This window comes from Arachis hypogaea, chromosome 12 (genome assembly GCF_003086295.3).
Source record: "Arachis hypogaea cultivar Tifrunner chromosome 12, arahy.Tifrunner.gnm2.J5K5, whole genome shotgun sequence".
In the NCBI taxonomy this organism is placed as follows: Eukaryota; Viridiplantae; Streptophyta; class Magnoliopsida; order Fabales; family Fabaceae; genus Arachis; species Arachis hypogaea.
Genome location: NC_092047.1, coordinates 72,579,031 through 72,599,878, shown reverse-complemented (window position 1 = coordinate 72,599,878; position 20,848 = coordinate 72,579,031). Strand labels below are relative to the sequence as shown.

Here is a 20,848-nt window from a genome sequence, read left to right as displayed (position 1 = left end):
AATATAATATTAATTTATAGTATTAGTTTTTAGTATATTTAATCGGTTTTAATTCTTCTTTTTAGTATATTTTATATATAATATTTTTTATAAAATTATATTTTAGTTTGTTATAATTTTTTTTAATAAAAATTAATATTTACACATTAAATTAAAAATAACATATAAAATAATATCTTTTATTATTTCTTATGAATACTCTCATCAAATCTGACGCTCTCTGCCGTTTTGGACTCTAACTTTGTTACTAATTATTATACCATATAGTAATTAATATAATAAGTAATACTATTAATATTAAATTATCCTTATAATATAATAATATTATATGTTATAAATTACTATACGGATATTTCGACAGCTATCCATCATTAGCAATTATTATAATAAATTAAAATCATTATACTATATATAATTATATTAATAAGGATATTAATACTTATAATATTTATAATAAATCTTATAAAATAAATTATGTTTATTGTCATAATATTATGTTTACTAATAAGGATAGTATTTATAACTATTTCTGAGGATATTAAAATCTCTATAAATATTTACAACTGTTATTATCAATTAGAGCTATTATAAGCAATTATTAATTTTGTGAAATGTTACACTTAATTTCTCAAATTGATTTTAGTTTCCCTGGTTTGGGAAATTTGCCTTAAACAGCGCCCTTTTTTATTTTTATTAAAAAAAAAAAAAAGAAACTTAAACCTAAGGAGAGACCCGCAAGCCCCTGCTCCCCCCAAGACCCGATTCACCTCCCTTCTTAGGTGAAAAATGAGAAAAAAACAAAAAAGAACCCTAGTAGCCGCCACCCTCTCTTCTCCGCGTACTGCAACCAATGCTCACCGCAACCACCGCCATCTCCACAGTCAAGCTCCACCGCCTCGTTTTATCATCTCCCATCGCTCTCTCTCTGTAGTGGTCGGCGTCGTCTGGTCATCGGAGCCAGGATTGTATATTCGTCGCTGCCGCCGCTGTGGAGTTATATATTGTCGTCCCCGGCGTCGAGTTCTCTATTGTCCTCATCGTCACCGCCGAGCTCTCTCCTCTCCTCGCCGTCACTGCCGAGGTATCTCTTCTCCTCGCCATCGTCAAACCGGCTCTTTCTCTCTCTCACCCTTCATCTGGTTAGATTAAAGACTGCTTCTTAAGTTTGTTTGTTCTTGTTTTGTTGATCTGTATTTAACACTTCTAAATTACTGATTGAGTTGCTGGGGTGGCTCACTGACTTACTGTTGCCGCGATTTTGTTAACATCTTACTATTCTGAGTTGCTAAGATTGCTCTAATAGTATTGTTGATTGTTTTTTCTTGTGAATTTGGTTAAATTTTACATGCTATTGTTAACATGTTTTTTAGTTGTATATTTTTTTTTTGTGTTAGAAATTTAATTTTTCAAATGCTGTATATTTTGATTTAGACTTAAATTAGAAAAAGTATAAAAAGAGGGTTCAAATAGTACATACATGAGACATAGACAAACCATGTGACTTACCTGGTTGAAGATCCATATAACTAGCTATTGGTGTGATAATTAAGGAGTTCAACAAACTGAAAAAAAAAAATTGAGGTTCATCGTGAGATATGAAAACAATTTAATGTGAAACATCTCAAAGTAGCATGTATAAAAATATTTACAGAGAAACCCAAGTAGAGGAGAACCAGATAGGTGAATGTGGCTTCTGAAATGATTAAGTGCTGAACTTGTGTCATCGCAGTTGTATTGCTTTTCAGTCAAATTTATTTAGTTCAATAAGCACGTTTATAACATTTGAGAATCACAGATTTTTATAACTGATTATCTGAACAAACTTTTGAAATTCCCATAAAGTTCTCTATTTTTATGTTATCCTAACCGTTTACCTCCACTTAAATTATGCAGGTGGTACATTTTACTTTTATAAAGATACAATGGTTAACTTGTTTAAGTAAATATGGTAACTTAATAACATATTTGGTGCAACAACTAAGGAACATGTACATTGCATAACAGAAATTTAAAAGTGATCTGAAAATACTCTAACAAACTATTTGAATTGATTAAGTTAAATCTGAGTGTCAAACGGTGTTGTGATCTGATTGCATACCAGAAATTTAAAAGTGATTTGAAAATACTCTAACAAACTTTTTGAATTGATTAAGTTAAATCTGATTGTCAAACAGTGTTGTGATTTGATTGCATACCAGAAATTTATAAGTGTTTTGAAAATACTCTTAACAAACTATTTGAATTGATTAAGTTAAATCTGACTGTCAAACGGTGTTGTGATCTGATTCCATAACAGAAAATTAAAATTGATTTGAAAATACTCTAACAAACTCTTTGAGTTGATTAAGTTAAATCTGATTGTCAAACGGTGTTGTGATCTTATCCCATTTATTCTCGTTTTCTGTTGTATACATAAACCCCAAAATTTCGATTTTTTTGTATATGAAAAATACTACTGGTTCGATTTGTTTTTGTTCATTCACATAAATTATTTTTCCTTTTTTCTTTCATTCTGCCAGCGATATGTCTGCATTGAAAGAAGCTCAATGAGAAACCTTGTTTCCTTGTTCGCCTGTTTGTAACTCGTTTATTAGGTAAGCTTATTCTTCGTCATCTTCATCTTCTTCTTGAGTCTAATTTCATGGGAAAATGATTTTGGCTCACTGAAAGAAAACAAAAGGGGCTAACTTATTTAACAAAGGTCTTTCCGAAACTCATATTGTGAAAGTTGGGTCCTTTGTGTGAGAAAGTGAGCTCTGTTGTTTCTTATTAGTGTATATATATAATGTCATGAAGAAAATTGGAATCTATCTTTTCAGTTCATGTATACTTAAATGCCCACAGTGTATTTTTTCATTTATTCATTGTCTTGTTTGATCGAATAATCTTCAAACTATATCAAACCAAAGTATCATCATATAATATTATAACGAATATATATACACAAAAAGCAAATCACCAATTCAAACTATGTATTTATATTCAAACTATGTATTATTTAAGTTTTTCTAATGTATAAATTTAATATAATTATATTATCGTGAAGGAAAATTTACTTTAAATGTATAATATGTGCAGTGAATTTTATGGTAGTATCTAATTGATATTTAATTTATTTTTTTATGTTAGAATTTAAATATTTAATAATTATTTATTTTTATACTTTTAAAATTAAATATTAATTTTTATTATAACTTTTTTTAATAAATTTAGTAAATACTTTTAAACACCATAACTAAAAGTCAACATAACATTTAACAGTGAACTAAGAAACTAAAGCATATGTAATATTTTAGTGTACAATAAAAAAGCCAAGATAGCGAAGAGGACATGTTAGTTGGAGGAATATAAGTTCTGGAAATTAAGCTTCGCAATATAACTTACTCATTTACTCATTTGATATGTAGTAGTTAGTTTAGTTAGAGGACATGTTAGTTGGAGGAATTTGTAGTGAAGAGATTGATTTGAACTTTGTGTTCATCAGTTGAACCACTCTGAGTTGCACACTCCTCAGTGTACACTTCAAGGCACCCTCACGAAACCACAAGGTTTGAGTGTAACCAAGGTCTGTTTCTTTCTTCTCACTTGTTAAATCATATTTAGATTCAGTTCACCATATATGACTAATTTCTCCTATGACTTTACTAGAAGGAAGGTTTTGTATTTCGGTATTTTTTTTGGTGGCATGGTTATAGGAACATGTAGTGTTTCTACTGTGCTTGTGTTTTGATGAGATCTTAGTCCTCATTGTTTGACATCCCCTACCATTGTGCAGCGCCTTGTTTCATTGTGGGGGAAGAGGTTCGGAGAAGAGGTGGATCAAGATCTTAATATTTACCTGCAAGTGACGTAGACAGGTTAATCGTTAATATCATACTAATTATTTATGTCTTTTCTTTTTCGTCTAATATTATCTCTCATCCCTTTTTACAATAAGTCATGAATCATGATTACTATTAAATATAAACATCTAAAGCAAGGACAAGACTTCAAATTTCAAATGTGTGTTTTTCTCTTATTTTATTTTTGTGTTGTTGGGTACTCTTTGCAAGCAAGTTAAGATCATTAACACAGGGGATCTTATCCGTAAGCAATTCTAAATGACAGTGATTAGATTTGAGCTTTGAAAATGAAAAGAAGTATTAGGGGGTGACTGAATTAATTAATTAGACTTAGTCCCTCACTCCTGTAACTTGAATTTATTGTTTGCTAAAACGAATTTTGGAATAAAAAAAATCTACAAAGGGGTGGGCAGGGCCTGAAATTGAAGGAAAGATCACGAACAGAAACTGTTCCTTACAACCATTTTTCTTATTTTCATAAAAAGAAAACAACAAAAAAACATACTGCCTAACTGTTTTGTTTTTCCGTAAGAAACGATACATGAGTTGAGTATATAGAGTCACGGAGATTTGAAGATGTTCATAAATGGCAAGCAAAGCTAAGATGTTCAAGGTTGTCAACATAAATATCTAGGATTGCATATATAACTTTATTTTATTCCTTCAATGCATTCATCAAAGCACCTTTGCATCTATTATTAAATTAATAATTAATAATTAATTTGCATTATTTATTAAGCCATATCATGTCACAAGGAGTTGCTGTCATCAATCCACTCCAATGCCTTTCTTGCTTCAACACCAACTCTCAACTGTGTCACTTTCAAATCCTATTTAGTAATAATGATAATAATAAAATGGTGTATTCGATGCCTATATATAGATATCTAATTTAATTAAAAAATAAAAATTAATATTTAAATTAAAAAATTTAAAAAAAGTATTTTTTAATATTTAAAGAGTGTGACGCCTTCAATTCCAGTGATATAGATTTTTGTTTTTTTTTTTTTCACCTTTTCTACATTAGATGAATTCCATTAGCGAATAAAGGAGCAAGATAATTAATACTCTGCCAAAACGTAGATTCTTTGGGTGATTAAGCTGTTGTATTGATTTGTTTAATCTTTTCTTTGGATTCAAGCATCTCATGTCCCAAAAAGGGGAAAGACAAATGTTAAAATATTCAATACAGCAAGATGTATCAATGTGGCATGAGATGGTTCATACAAAGAGATTACCAAGATAATATAGAATAATCATTTGCCACCTTTCTTTTTGCTCTTTTCTACAGGAACCCAACGTGTGTGCCTTTCATGCATCATATGAGAGTTAGCTCTGCATATATGATGTATGATATATAGTACATTAAAATATTAGTTTTAGTAGAAAATTCAAAACACTCACAGATTTAGAAACTTAGTTGAATATATTAGTTGTAGTCAGTGATGTGGTATTAATTTTTAAAAATATAAATTAAAAATATATTATTAAATTATTAAATTAAAAAATAACACTAATGTGAAAAAATTGGTTAACGGGTACCGAATTTGTTAGTTTAGATAACTTGAGTCTGTACTAGCACATTATGACTAAGGTCTGATGACTGTTGATATAGTAAATAAGTTAAAATTAGTTGCTTTAATATTTCTCCATTATTCTTTTCTTAATACTATGCTTCTTACATTCTTTCATAATTTATTATTTGAGGTTGTTTCTTCACTTTTGGTCTTCTGCCTCGTTTGGCTCCATATATAGAACAAAAGTAGGAAATACTGTATACAGTAAATATTAATTCTATCTATATATGTGGAATTGTAGGTAAGAACACTATATAATATTAATATAATTTGTCTACTAATATTGTTTTATATACAGGTTTTTAAGGATGCCTAGAAAACCAAGGTACAACATTATACAGGAACCCCCGAAAGATGCCGAAACTAATGCCGGTACCGAAGAGACAACGGTTAGTGTTTGTGGTTAAGTTTTCTTGACGTAACCTTATGTGAAAATTATATGTTCTTCAGTTGACTCACCGAACCGCATTAATTTTCCTCCCGGCAAGATTATTAGTTTAAGAAATAAAATAATTCTCAATATTAATTCGTTCTCTAAGATATAATTCTAAATAGTTTTACATTGTGTTAAGGTTGGGACCACGACTAGAGGAGCTCAGACATCACGGCAAACACGTGATAGGGTTCCTCCGATATCATCCTCAGCTAATAGAGCTCCGGCAACCCGTATGAATGAACCGTTTCGTGCACCGCGCATCGACCATAGGAATGCACAATCGAGTACTGCTGATGACCCTCAAACTCCAACAGACGACATAGAGACTCGGCCTCGCGCGGAAGTGGCTGATGATGAATTAGGGGATGAGGATTATGACCTAGAGGCGGATGAAGTTCCGTCGTTCGATGACCACATCGACGACTTGTTTGCTGCCCAAGAAGTCGAAGGTCAGCATAGCAACAAGAAAGCCAAAGATACAGATTTCTGGGAAGTTACAGTTATCGGTAAACATTTTTTTCCTCCCATTTTCGTAAACAGTGATCTGTATAGTCCTTTACTCCTAATTTTCTTTTGTGCAATGATTAGAGAGTAATTTTGTTTCCCATACATTTCTTAGAGGACGGTGTCAGAAAGGTTTCTAAGCTGAGTGTGAAGGAGGCTATAGGCCTCCCTTCCAATACGAAGATAGTACTCCTGTTTAACAGTCAGCTGCAACCGATTGGTCAGGCGGCAGGACTACTGAGTGGTTTCATAGGGAATTTGGGTGCGGATTATTCTCGGTTCCCCATATACTTAGAAAGTTGGAAGCTGGTGAGCAAAGCAAAGAGGGATCAGGCGTACAACATGCTTAAGGTAAAACTTTAAGCTTCTACAATTTAAGCAATTTTAGTTTTCGGTTTTTTCTTTTTAGGTCTTTTGCATGGGTAATTTATATGGTTAGTTAAATTTTTATATTGTGTTTTTCACATCATCATTTAAGCACTTCTCATTTATACGTAATTGCGACTGCTTGTACTGGATTTGAGTTCCATACTTCAACAATTTAAATTAGCCTGTAATTGTTGTGGCATGTCTTAAATATATCAATCTTATACTTGTTTGTTGGTCTTCGTTGATGACAATGTAAATGGGTTGCAGCGGGTCTTTTACTATGAGGACGATGCCGGAGGAAAAATAAAGCGTGATATTTTGAAGAGGATAGGAAAGAACTGGAAGGATTCAAGACACCACTTGTTTCATAGGTGTTACAAACTTGTAAGGACTTATGAGGAAAATCTTCAGCATCACCCGAAAGGAATAGACAAAAATGATTGGAAAAAGTTCGTTGACTATCGCCTGAATGAAGAAACGCAGGTAAGCCTTGGAATATTTTATTATTTCCATATAAAAAAACATGTGTATACATAGTAGTAAACTTACATTTGATATTCATCATATCTTTCTCATTTGCATTTGTTTTGTTATTTGTTCGTAGAAAAAGTGTAGACAGAATACTTTAAATCGGAGCAAGCAAGTTTACACACATACTGGGGGCTCCAAAACCTTGGCACGAAAAAAAGACGAAGTGGTAATAAGTCATCATTTGGATTAAGATTTTGATTAAGGTTCTTGAAAAATGATGTTGTTTACTAAATTGTGTCAATATCAACGATATAGGAGAGAGAGCAAGGAAGGCCCGTGGGTAGAGGGGAGTTATTTATCATGACTCATAAGAAAAGAGATGGCTCGTATATCCACCCCGATGCGCGTGTTGTTAGTGTAAGTCATGGTTGAAAATTTGAAGCAATATATAGCTTACTGTATATATGGTGCTACTGTTAACTTCTTCCTTTCCAATGTTGTATATTTGTAGGAAGCAATTGCGAATGTTGAGAGGCAGGATGGATCCTCTAAGCACCTTTCACAGAATGACTCGCTAGCACAAGTTCTCGGAAAGGAGCACCCAGGACGAGTTCGTGCCCTAGGTGCTGGACCATGTCCCACCCAGGTCTTTGGTAATGCTGCTGGACAACCGTCGGGTTCTGCAGAGTCCAATGCAGAGGATAAGAGGATGATTGCAGAATTGATGGCTAAGTTAGAAGAAGAGCGGGCGAAGAGACAGTCAGTACATAAGGTCTTGGGATATGTAGTCCAACAGTTAGGAGGCAATTTGCCAATTGAGATTGCTGAAGAGCTGGCTTTTGTGGGCGATACACCAGACTCGTCATGTGCAGGGCCATCTTCATCTGGAAATCGCAACCCGCAACAAAAATCTTGAATTTTAATTAATGGTTTTGGATACCTTTTACATTTAAGTTGGTTTAGTACGTTAGGCTTATTTTATTGAACTTGAGTATTTAATCCTGTATTTTGGACGATATTATGACAATTTCGTTATATAAGTTATGTTTGCATAATTTTAATTTGGTTTGTTATGTTAATTGAGCTGTTTTAGTTGGTTTAAATTAGTTAAAAAGTAAAAAAATTAAAGTTTAATAAACATTCTTTGTCAAAATAGGCAAAATATAGAAAATTCAAAATTTTAATGAAAAATTTGAATTTGGCGGCGGTTTTTAAACCGCCGCAAAACTGGAAATTTTTTTTCTGTTGCGACATTTAGCGGCGGTTATTAACCGCCGCAAATTTGGTATTAACAATTATCTTTCACATACTGCGGCGGTTAATAACCGCCGCCAAACCTAAATGCCATTTTGCGGCGGTTATTCCAGCGGTTGACTAAAACCGCTGCAATCTGTTTTGCCGCGCCCCGTCCTCCAGCGGTCCAAGAAACCGCCGCGAAATGTTTTGCGGCGGTTCAAAACCGCCGCTAAACGGCTACAGGAACCGCCGCTAAATGGCGTTTTTGTTGTAGTGGTAAGAGGTCCTATTTATAATAAACTAGCTACTAGGGTTTACATGAGTAAGTATTTGATGTATAAATCCACTTCCGGGGCCCACTTGGTGTGTGTTTGGGCTGAGCTTAAGTGTAGCACGTGCAGAGGCCATTTGTGGAGTTGAACGCCAGTTTCTGTGCCAGTTTGGGCGTTCAACTCTGGTTTTGGATCCTTTTCTGGCGCTGGACGCCAGATTTGGGCAGAAGGCTGGCGTTGAACGCCAGTTTACGTCGTCTATTCTTGGCCAAAGTATGGACTATTATATATTGCTGGAAAGCCCTGGATGTCTACTTTCCAACGCAATTGGAAGCGCGCCATTTCGAGTTCTGTAGCTCCAGCAAATCCACTTTGAGTGCAGGGAGGTCAGAATCCAACAGCATCAGCAGTCCTTCTTCAACCTCTGAATCTGATTTTTGCTCAAGTCCCTCAATTTCAGCCAGAAAATACCTGAAATCACAGAAAAACACACAAACTCATAGTAAAGTCTAGAAATATGAATTTAACATAAAAACTAATGAAAACATCCCTAAAAGTGACTAGATCCTACTAAAAACATACTAAAAACAATGTCAAAAAGCGTATAAATTATCCGCTCATCACCTACCCTTCATGTGGACACCATCAAACAATGGGATTGGGCGTCTCATGTGCTGAGCTTCTTGAGGAAGGGGATCAAAGCCCAGAGAGAAGGAAAGAAACTTTCTATTGATGGCTGCATCTTTGTTTTAATGTTAATATATTTCCATGAATCAAAGTTCCCTCGACTAGAAGCAGATAACGCTCCCGGGCAACCATGGGTGGCCTACTAGACACGGAGAAAGCTCGTCGACCGGGTTGCTTTAGAAACAACTGATCAAATGGTAAATAAAAAAATTTTCTTGAAATTTCAGTTCAGATGCTTCTAAAAATACTGTGCTAACTAAATAAGTTTATGTTTTAGGGACTTGTGAACATAGCAAAATTGAGGGGAGAAGAGATAGAAGAAAAGAAGGTAGAAAAGAAAACAGTTTTTCTGAAGAAGAAAAAGAAGGAAAAGGAGAAGAAAGAGAAAAAGAAAATTGTCATTTTGGATTCATCTTCGAAAGAAGACAGTTTTTTTGAATCTGAGTATACTTCTCACCATCGCTTATTAAAAACTATCTATTTATTTAAAGTTTTATATTATCATTTTAATGTAACTTTTTGTATGTGTTGCAGAGAAGAAGAAGAAATCGAGAAAACGCCACCAAAGAAAAGAAAACAACCACAGAGAGTGGCGAAAAACAAACCAAAATAAGGAAGATTGTTCTAACAGATTCGGAAAGCAAAACTGAATGTGAAGAATAGTAAGTTTCGGAAATGATTATTTTCTGTTCATTGCTACATTTATTTGAGGTTTATTTGGTTTAGTTTTGCTTGTATTTCCTGAAAATTGTTCATGTGTGCTTGTTAAGTTAATTACAACTCTAATATTTGTCTCCGATATACATTCGATGTGTGTTTCTTGATTGGCTCTGTTTGACTGCTTGTTTAAATCTGAAATAAATTTCTCTAATATTTTGTTTAACTGATATTTGTGTCCGGTTCATTTATTTTTTAACTATGGTTCATCCTGGTTTTAAGTGAAAACTTATTGTATAAATTTTTAGAAGTGAACAAGTAGAGGAGACGACTGATAAAAAAAAGAAAACAAATGTTGGAGCAGAAAAAAGAAAAAAGAACAAAGAGAAACAATGGTGGAGTTGAAAAAATAAATGTTGCTCTGGATGATTGTGACTCAATAGATGTGCGATATGATTTATTGCAGACGTAAGATTAAGTTTCTTATATAAAGTTCATTTTCTTTCTCTGCTAACTTTTCCTAAAACTTCATGTAATTTCTTTAGATTTATTGAATAATATTTATTTTTTGGCTTAGACTGCCGATTTTAAATTTGGGTAGCAAACCTGTGTTACAAACACAGACGAGCTCGGCATTGTCTGTAAATGTACCAAGCAACACCAAGTAATTCCTCTTAACTCTTATTTATATCTTGTGCTTTTAATTAGAATATTTTAGTTGATAATTTTAGTTTCGTATCTTTTTTCTTAGAAAAAATACCCCTGAAATCTCCGGTTACAATTTTTAGAACAAAAAATTGAATGAAAAATAGAGTTTGCTTGAGGTTCAAATATGGAGTAAATTCGATTCATTTATAGCTTTAATTGAAGTTCATTTGAATCCAAAAATATATTTGATGTGTTTTTAATCCTCTTCTTTTAATCTTGATTGATGATTTTAATTTGGTATCTTTTTTATTAGGAAAAACTTTTCCTAAAACTCCGGTGAGAGATTTTAGAAGAAAGAAACGACATAAAAAAAAGAAAAACTAGAGTATACAAATTCCAACTCTGTAAGTTGAAATATTTACATTGGTCTTTTAGATTTAGGTAATAATTTTTGTTTAATTAATTATACAAAATTTTTGTTTAATTTTCAGTAGCACTACACCTGATTCTCAACTATAAATCATTGTGGTTGGAGAAGAAACTCATTCTCAACCTCTGAATATGTGAGTTTTTCAATGTACAACTTTTAGTTTCTCAGTTTATATTCTAATCATTCAATATTAACTTCTTCCTTGTTACTTCCTTAGAGTTTCTATTACAGTGTCTCTTCCAAGTTCTCTTGTGGAAGAGATAATAAAAGATCAAAAGACCTTTATCTATGTCCCTTTGGAAAGTCAAACAGAAGCTTCTCCTATTAATGATTAAGTTGGACTTAAAATTATTTTTATTAGTTTTAATGGTATAGAATACTAATTTCAAGTCATTATTGAACTCTTTTTTGTTTAATGCAACAGCTCTCCAAAACCACAACAGCAACCCTGCGAAGAACTTCCAGCAAGACAATCAGAACAAGAAGCACCTCTTAATGTGTAAGTTTTACTTAAAATCTTTTTTATTAGTTTTGATGGTATATAATAATAATTTCGGTTTATTTCATAGTTTATTTGAGGTTCATTTGAATCCAGAAGTGAATTCAATGTATTCTTCTTGATGATTGAGTTTTTTTTACTGCTAGTTCAAATATGAAGTAAATTCGGTTCATTATTCGACTATTTTCTGTTTATTACAGCTGCCCTCTAGAACCCTAACACTAGGCCTGCGAAGAACCTTCCGCAAGGCAAACAGATCAAGAACCTCCATAAAATGTGTAAGTTTTAATTAATCATAATACTTTTTGGTTATTAGTTAAAACTTTTCTTTGTCGTCTTGTGTAAGAACCGGAGTTTTTCACGTAAAACTATTTTAATAAAATAATAATTTTAAGTGCCTGAGATAGATTCAAAATTTAGAAGTTTTAATTTGAAAATATAAATGTGAAATTTGATTTTAGTGAATTTTTTCGAGTTGGAAAATGTATCTTTTTCAAAAGATTTTTGTAAAAATGCGTACTGGCGCTTAAGCTGGGAGTACCGGCTCTAGTCTGTCCAGTATCGCGTATTTTGGGAGAATAAGATTTTGAAAAATTGATTTATTGTTTTGAAAGGATAAAAATAATTTAGAATTGAAAACCGGGCACTAATCTTAAAGGTTTAAGCCCAAAGTGGGCTAAACGAACCAAAAATGCTAACGGATTGGACCGGGTCAAAACCGGGCCTAAGGCCCAACATATATATGCTCATTTAATGAGCATTCAGCTCATTCTTGCCTTCATATGATGAGAGGGGCACTGAAAAGAGAGAAGAGATGAAGAAGAAAGTGCACTATTCACCTCCTCCTTCTTTTGGCCATAACTTGAGCTACGAACCTCCGATTGACGAGCTGTTTACGGCCACGCGAAGCTCTTATCGAGCTCTTCCTTTCTATCTAGGTTTTGCTGGTAAGATATCAAAGCTTAAGCACCAGTTTCCTGCCCTAACTTCTGCATTTTTGGGGATTTGATTTTTGAGTAGATTTTGTGGTTTTGCTTGTTTAGGTGATCTTTTGTAGCGAGTAATTGTTGGATTTTACCCCTAATCTCGTTGGATAAGGTAAGGTTTCACTAAACCCTTGTGTTTAGTTGTTTTGTGTATCTTAGGTTTTGATTTTGATATTATATATATATATATATAATGTTAGATTGAGTTTTGGGTGTTTGTTGGAGTTGGTTGAGGTTTGGATCAAGTTTGGTGGCTTCGTTTTGGTGTTTGGTGCGTTTAGAAATCGGCCAAGGTATGGTTTTGGTTTTCTTTATGTAATATGTAATGTTTCTGGACACTTAGGCTAGTTGACCTTAAGATAGGATTGAATTATGTATGTGGCATGTGAGTTGTGATGAAGATTTTATGAGTTGTGTATGTTAGAATTTGATTATGAGGTTGATGAGAAAATTGATGATTAGTGTTGTTGATGTGGATTGATTGATGTTGTAGTGGTGTTGTGTGGAAGAAATTGGAATAATAATGATAATGATTATATGATTTGATAATGACTGTTGGTATTTTTAATGATTATGAAGTTTGATGATGAATGTGAGATTTATTATTGTTGATGAAGGTTTGTTGATATGGTTGATGATTGATGATGAATATTAATGCTGTTGATAATTGGAGATGAGTGTTTAAGGAGTTGATAAATTGAGATATTATAAATGTTGAGAATTATTATGGTTGTTGAGAGTTGTTGGTATTGTTGATGAGAGATAATAAATCATGAAAATGTTATTGAGGAATGAGGAAGAATTAGGAGTGTTTATGATGATTTTATATGTTGGAGATTAATGATTTTGATGGTGTGGATTAATGTAAATGGGAGGTTATTGATGGTTAAGTTTAAGGAATGAGTGGTATAGACTTTGTGTTGTTTTGGTAGTAATTTAATTGTGGGTAGTTTGGTTTTGAAATGAGAGTTTTGGTGAAAATAAGTTTTTAAGGTTTTTGGTAAAAACGGATTTTTGGTGAACTTTGACGGATCATAACTTGAGCCTCGGTTTTCAAAATTTGTTGGAATTTGTTTAGAATTAAAGTTCATTGAAAAATCTTAAAATTGATATAAAGTTTGTGAAATTTGGATTTTTGTAGAGGGAGTTATGATCATTCAAAGTTTGGTGTCAAAATCTGAAATTCTGCAGAGTTGCAGAATTTTGTGATTTCTGGTATGTGCGCACGCACACCCCTGCAAAAATTTAAACCTGTGCGCACGCACACATAGGGGAAGGCTTCCTATTTAAAGCACTAGCAAAGCTTGTGGGCGCACACAATCAATGAAGATTTACAACATGTGCGCACGCACACGTTGGGGAAGGCAGTCTGTTGGGGGCGCTAGCACAGCTTGTGTGAGCGAACAGAATTGTGAAAAATTTCACTTGTGCGTATACACACCCCTATGCGTAAGCACACGTTTTAAAAATCTCCCTGAGCGCGCGCATGTACACCTCTGTGCGTACATACACGTCCTGTTTTATAGCTTAAACTTTGTTTTTAAACTATTTCACTTTTTCAACAAGATTGTATACTTCTATGACACCATTTTAAAACTCTTGGGCTTATTTTTGGGCATTAAAACTTGGGAAAGGCCTTAGTAGAATTTATTTGGTATTTCTTTGAAAAGTTAGAGAACGGAAATTTAGGTTTCTAGTGTAATGAGGATGAGTTTAGTTGAGAGAGAAGGAAGAGTAGTGAACTTGGTGAATACTGATGATGAGTTGGAAAACTAATGTACTAATGAGTTCGGAATGGAATTAAGAACTGATGATGGTTATTATGAGCTTGATGGATATTGAAAGAAAGTGTGACAGGCACTATATCCTTGGAATGTTGAGAATTGATAAATGAAAGTGTTTTTAGATAAGAAATGGTGATGACTGGTGATGTTTTGAAGTCGATGGACAGTGGTTGAGATGAGTCAAGGACTCGGAGTTGAAATGATGGAATTATTGGAATATATGAGAGTGTGCAGGGCCTATATCCCTGGCGTAGCAGATTCCTCTGCTGCATGAGTATATGTTGTTGAGAGTGTGTAGGGCCTATATCCCTGGTGTAGCAGATTTCTTTGCTGCATGAGTAGTTGTTGTTGTTGTTTCCTTCTCTGATGCATGAAGTTTGTAGGGCCTATATCCCTGGTGTAGTAGACTCCCTACTATATGAGTGTGCAGGGCACTATATCTCTGGCGTAGCAAGTTCGTTGCTGCATGAGTGTGCAAGGCACTATATCCCTGGCGTGGCAGAAAAGGCTACATCCGGGAGGATATGTCGGGTTGGCATTTACGGATCGATAAGTGATATCACGAGCTAATAGGACAAGCATTCATCATATGCATCTTCTATGTGCTTGTTTGCTTTGATTACTTGAGTTTTCCTAATTGTATAATATGCCTACTTGCTTCTTGGATTAATTGTGATATATGATTATTACTTGTGTATTACTTGTTTGCATTAATTGTGATTGTCTGGTACTGAGGAGGTTAGGTAGGCGATGGCGATGGGATCGCACGGAGGTTAGGTTGGCAAAAGCTGTGGGATACAACGGTGTGATTAGTATTAGTTAGAATTTTTCCTAAGTTTAGATAACCCTGTTTAATGTTTATGGTATAAGTTATTTATTTTATTCTAAGCTTGAATATCCGTACTTGATGTGAAGTTCTAGGATTGCCTTCGGCGTCTCGGAGCCTTACATCTTACATATTGGGCACTGTTACCATACTGAGAACCTCTGGTTCTCATTCCATACTTTGTTGTTGCTTTTCAGATGCAGGTTACAAATCCCCCTCGGTAAGATTGCGGATATGGTGACAGAGCGGAGTATGGTTCCTCCTTGGTTTATTTCTATTTTACTTTGTTGTCGTTACTCTCACCTCTCTTTGTATATTTATCTTTATGGCCTTAGAGGCTTACTTGAGAGATAAGTTGTATAAGCTGTTTTAACTTGAAAACTTTGTATTTTTCTGTTTGTAACTAGTCGGCTTAAACTCCGCAAGCTGCGGCTAGTTCCCTATGATTATTATACTCTTATATTTATATATGTTCTATTATCTTGCATCTATACCTTGTGTCTTGTGTGTTAGCTTCGTGTGAACGTTTCACGCTTTTATAATTCTCTTTTTGAGCTTAATCCATCATCGGGCTTCTAGAATATATTATTTCTTTCTATATAAATATGTATAAGCCTTAGAATTGTCGTAATCTTTGATTAACCTTTGCTTTACGGCTAGATGTAAGGCTTAGGGTAATTAGGGTGTTACATCTTGCAGTTCTCCCCATCCTCAACATTGAAAAGATGATGTACCTTCCTTCAGCCTTAGCATAAGTCCCCCAATCTCTCAAACAATTCTCCCAATTTCTCAACCAACAGTAACACAACTTCAAATGTTGGCAGATGCGGTGATGGATGCTGGAGTGACAACAGCATTAAAATTTGCTGAGGGAACTAGTGCGGAGCAGATTTTGAGCATCCTTGAAAGGTACAAGACTCTGGAAAAAGAAAAAAAATAATAGAGGAGCTGAGGGAGAAATGTTATCAATGGATGACCCAATTAAAGGTTTACAAAGATACAACCAATGAGTATGACACGATACTCATGTTGGACCATGAAGCGCATTTGGAGGGGGCTAGATTGCACTTCATGTCTCTAACACTCGGACAAGATGTCGAAAATACGGTAAATTCTTTGCCTATTACATTAACATTAATGATTTTTCTAAAAACTTTTATACCCATATATCTAATAAATTTTCTTCCTATAGGTGGTCAATGCAATGTGTATGCTTCTCAATGAAAGAAAATGTCGCCGATTTGAGGAAGAAGTATAATGTGTACCGACAGATATTGTGGTAAGAAAAATTTTTTATTTCTTAAGTAATTTATTAGTTTTGATAAATAATTTGGTTCATCTGATAGTTTAATTGAGTTCATTTGCATGAAGAAATAAATTAAAAATGTGTTTTTCTTGCTGATTAAATGTTTATGAATTTTTGTTCAAATCTAAATCGAATTCGGTTCATTTGGGAATTGAGTTAGGTTCACTTGACACTACTACTAAGTGTTCACCAAATCTGTTATTCCTTAAGAAATTTGGTTCATTTGCTTGTCTATTCAGTTCATTTGTGATTTAACTGAGGTTCATTTTGTAGAATATAATGTTGGGATTCTATAAGGAGAAATACATTGATTCAAACACCAAGGAAGCCTACCGGATCACTTAATATAAGGACTACCTCTCATTTCTTGACAAAAGAAAACTGGCGGTGCATCCATTTGTAAGTTGTCATTTCTAAAACTTCTTTAATAATTCTGTCGCTTGCTATTATTTAGACTGAAATATTCTATCATTTTCCAAAACCTCAACTGTTTATATCAGTTTGCCATGGAGGACATTGGTGGTTGTGGATTTTCGATGTTAAGAAGAAGGCCTTCTATGTGCTTGACCCCATCAAGAAAAAGAAAAATGAAATACCTCAATCAAGAATAACTTTAAACAAATTTGTTGTAAGTTATTTACATAATACATATTTATGTTGTAAATTATCTTGTATTTCTAGCCATTATCAATCACTTTTGTATCCTTTTCAGGGGTTAATAGTATCCCAGATGGGGATTTATGCTGGGGCAGAACCTTTGATGGAGGATGAAGAGGGCGTTGAAGCACCGTATATCACGATCAGCGGTCAACGAACATTGTAAATATAAATCTTTCTTTGTTATAGTGCTTTTATTAATATGTTTTATTGTGTCTCCTATTAATCATATTTAACTTTCTTATTTCTTTCTTAGTTATGATTACGATATATATGTGATGAAGTGGCTGGAAATAATTGATCCTAAAAAGATCAACAAAGGGAAGTATAAATGTAAAAGCTAGAAATAGATAAATAATTTCTAAAATAATTTATTTCGGTTTATTTCTTATTTCATTTGACTTCAAATTAAGCAATTTCTTCCACTTGTATTGTAGGAAGAAATAGATGCTTTCAAGCAAGAATGTGGTCCAACAATTCTCTTGCAAAGATAAATAAATATAGAAACAAAGTTATTGAGGCATCTGAAGCGATAAGACTCCCAAAGTCTTTCACTACCCCCTCAAGCTTTTTTTTGTAAATTCACATATAGGGATATAGAAAGTAAATAGGTTATAGTTTCTTTGACTTGGTGTAAAGAATTGTAATTAACACTATTTTGTTTAACTCGTTGTAAAAAAATAAACACTATGTTAATGTTAATGTATATATTTGTTGGAATCATCTGGGTTGCTATTTTGAATAAATCTAGGTTTACAGTGGATGGATTCAAATGTATTTATAAAACATCAAGAACTCCAAAAATACAAATGAACCAAAATTAATTCACTAAACGAACCAAAAAGAAAGTATATATTACTATTCAATTTCAAAAACACCTAAACTATTTCACATAATACAATTGCAGAAAGCTAATTTAAAAAATAAAAAAAGTGACTATTCAATTAAAACATATCATGAATCAAAATTAACCCTCCTAGAATTCAAATGAATCGAAATTTGGTCATACATGAATCAAAATTTATATTAATAAAAACTAAAGCTTCTATAATCCTCTCAGGAATAATTTATATCCTGTGCATCATAAAGGCTGGAGCTTGACTGAATTATTGATCCACCATCTAAAAGGTTCAACTGCAAAAAAGAAAATAAATCATATATTAGTAAAATACATAAACGAATTTTTCCCTAATCAAAAGCAAATCAATGTTACCTCGCTTAGAGGTGGCTTTTTCTTTTTCTTTGTTGCATTTGTGATCTTTTTTCCATATTTGATCCCAATTTGTTATTGGGATGGCCTCTTATTCTAACACGTGGGAAGAATTGAAGGTCGTTAACATCACTCAACGTCGCATCTTCGTGAGATAACAAAATTTTACCTTTACTTTTTGCTTGATATTCTTGCATCTCCGCCATGACATTATCAAAAGCCCAGTGCAAAATTCCAATTAGCTCCTCGGATTCTGACACAAATTTGCAAATATTGTGTGACCAAAATACCAAATTGTCAAATCTCTAGCTTCTCGGCTCCAATAGAGGCTCGTGTTGGCTGCTCTAGATATGTGTGTGCCTCTTCTTTATGTTCTTACTCCAGCGTTCCAGTATATATTTTGGTGCCACTTTATCTACTCGCTCAAAGCTTAAGACACTCAGAGAATGACGGCAGAGCATATCCCTTGACTCAAACAACAAGCACTGGCACTTTACTTCTCATGATACTACGTCATAGGTAACAAAAAATTTGTTGAATGTGGAGTTAAAAACCTGCTCTACAACTTCGAATATCATAAAACCTAGAGTGGAATGTATTGATCTTGTGATGTAATTCACCTTTCCTCTGAATTGTGCTTGAACTTTTCTGAACTTCTCGTAAGTATACACGTGCTGAAATTGAGCCTCTATTCCTGATTTTGTTGTACACGGTATCACGGTGTGAAAATCTGTAGCATCAAATTCTCTCTCTTTTTGCCCTCTGCTTGCTAGGCAATTATCGTATTGCTTCACAAATTGAATCAAGGAGCTATTGCATGTGATAAACTTGTTAAAATATTCATGCATGCTCTCGCTCCTTTGTGTGCTTCTCATCCTGACCCAAAAGTGGTGATCTAGATAAACTAAATCCATAAATGGTGATCTTCAAATAGCTCTGCAGAATGAATCGAAAATAGACGCAATGATGAACTGAAAGTTATACACATTTTCACTGAAAAGGTGACAGTATCAAATAATTTGAATTAAAATCTCAGTTACCTGAAAGCCACTTATTGTCACAAACACCGTACTTTGTGACAAAATCATTCTAATTTTTGTCGAATGCGTCTTTTGTAAACGAGTTCCAAATGACATGGCTCATCTCTTGTTCGATTTTTTTGTGTCGCTTGTACCCATTTAATTTGCTTGGGATCTTCTTTATGATGCGCCAAATACACCATCGGTAAATTGTTGTTAGCATACACATCTCAATATCCCATTGCATCGATGCACATTGATCGGTAAGAATCCCTTTTGGTGCCTTCCCTCCCATGCAACGAAGCCAACATTTGAATAGCCATTTGAATGATTGGATGCCCTCATTTTTCATCAAAGCACATCTGAGAAGTGTCGATTGACTGTGGTGATTCATGCCCATAAAAGAACCAAAAACTAGATTGTACTTGCATAAATGGACACTCTCACACATTTATGAACTGAAATGTACAAGCTGTGTGAACTAAAATTATATCGTAGTGAATCGAATACCTGTTTGTGTTATTAGTGGTATCAAATGAAACAACATCTCCAAAATACTCGGATGCAGCCCTTGTAACACCCTACCACACAGAGCCTTATGCATAAGTCATAAGACAGAGGTGGCGAGGTATTACAACCTCTAAAAATATAATAATAATAATAATAATAATAGTAAAAAGGTTTTATAACTAGGAGCCTTTGAGAAAAAGGGTAAAAAGCAAAATCGTTAAACAGAAAAGCACAACATTCACGAATGTGATAACGTACACAAAACGAGGTAAAGGATAAGCTAACACGAGTATATGTACAAAAGAGTGCCAAAAATACAAATATCAAAGCTCAAGACTCGGTTTGCGAAGATAACCGATCCAAGCATAGAAGTATACATACATATATAAAATAGGAGGACCTAAAATGAAACCCAAAAGACAAGATACAGAATCTGTAAAATAACCTCTAAGAGGAGTTAATACAGTATATATATAAACAGTGGAGATAATAAGTATCTATGCAGGTACATATAACTAAAATAGAGTCCCAAGAGCTAAGGATCTTTACTAAATCAGAATCTTCTAGCATGCCTCAGTGAGGAGCCTCACTTCCTGCATCTGAAAACCACAAAATCTGCATGGGTGAGAACCGGGGGTTCTCAGCATGGTAACAGTGCCCACATATTTAACATATAATGTCCTGGAAAAACCGAAAGCATTCCTAGAACTTCCAACAGACAATTAAAGCTTACAAAATTAACTAAACCATGGGAAAGAAAACTAGGCAACTAACTAAGGATCTTCGGTCTAACTAAAACTCCCTTTTCCAACTCCTCCGAACCTCCCAACCACCACCGGTAATTTGATATTGCAAACACAATTATGTCAAGCAAGGAAATTACAAATAGGAAGTAGATACAACAGTTAAACAAGTAGCAAGT

At 33.8% G+C, this 20,848-nt stretch overlaps 1 protein-coding gene and 2 long non-coding RNA genes across 8 annotated transcripts; all 3 read left to right on the top strand.

Annotated features, from left to right (window-relative positions):
- Nucleotides 1–648: 648 nt before the first annotated feature.
- Nucleotides 649–8,260, top strand: LOC112727519 (uncharacterized). 6 transcript variants are annotated; one of them, XM_025777290.3, is made up of 11 exons: nucleotides 649–1,139; nucleotides 2,520–2,594; nucleotides 3,485–3,565; nucleotides 3,776–3,857; nucleotides 5,718–5,808; nucleotides 5,992–6,361; nucleotides 6,475–6,710; nucleotides 6,996–7,211; nucleotides 7,333–7,425; nucleotides 7,515–7,616; nucleotides 7,711–8,260. In XM_025777290.3, the coding sequence occupies exons 5-11, from the start codon at nucleotides 5,728–5,730 to the stop codon at nucleotides 8,113–8,115; spliced, it is 1,503 nt and encodes a 500-aa protein (XP_025633075.1). In that variant the 5' UTR covers nucleotides 649–1,139; nucleotides 2,520–2,594; nucleotides 3,485–3,565; nucleotides 3,776–3,857; nucleotides 5,718–5,727; the 3' UTR covers nucleotides 8,116–8,260. The 6 variants fall into 6 exon arrangements, with proteins under 6 accessions (XP_025633075.1, XP_025633080.1, XP_025633074.1 ...); XM_025777289.3 differs by having other exon boundaries at nucleotides 675–1,081; XM_025777291.3 differs by lacking the exon at nucleotides 3,485–3,565 and having other exon boundaries at nucleotides 717–1,081.
- Nucleotides 8,261–9,671: 1,411 nt separating this feature from the next.
- LOC112729276 (uncharacterized) lies at nucleotides 9,672–15,715 on the top strand. The gene is made up of 8 exons (XR_003166452.3): nucleotides 9,672–9,838; nucleotides 9,929–10,056; nucleotides 10,629–10,715; nucleotides 11,013–11,103; nucleotides 11,191–11,262; nucleotides 11,554–11,628; nucleotides 11,829–12,726; nucleotides 15,422–15,715. It is a non-coding gene; the product is annotated as an uncharacterized lncRNA (long non-coding RNA).
- Nucleotides 15,716–17,039: 1,324 nt separating this feature from the next.
- On the top strand, nucleotides 17,040–17,350 carry LOC140177324 (uncharacterized). Its single transcript, XR_011869151.1, has 2 exons — nucleotides 17,040–17,158; nucleotides 17,243–17,350. It is a non-coding gene; the product is annotated as an uncharacterized lncRNA (long non-coding RNA).
- Nucleotides 17,351–20,848: the final 3,498 nt, after the last annotated feature.

Bases quoted from the DNA above. Each gene is read 5' to 3' on its own strand.
- LOC112727519 (XM_025777290.3), top strand. From the start codon at position 5,728: ATGCCTAGAAAACCAAGGTACAACATTATACAGGAACCCCCGAAAGAT. The intron at 5,809-5,991 runs GTTAGTGTTTGT...CATTGTGTTAAG, and splicing joins CCGGTACCGAAGAGACAACG to GTTGGGACCACGACTAGAGG. The intron at 6,711-6,995 runs GTAAAACTTTAA...AATGGGTTGCAG, and splicing joins AGGCGTACAACATGCTTAAG to CGGGTCTTTTACTATGAGGA.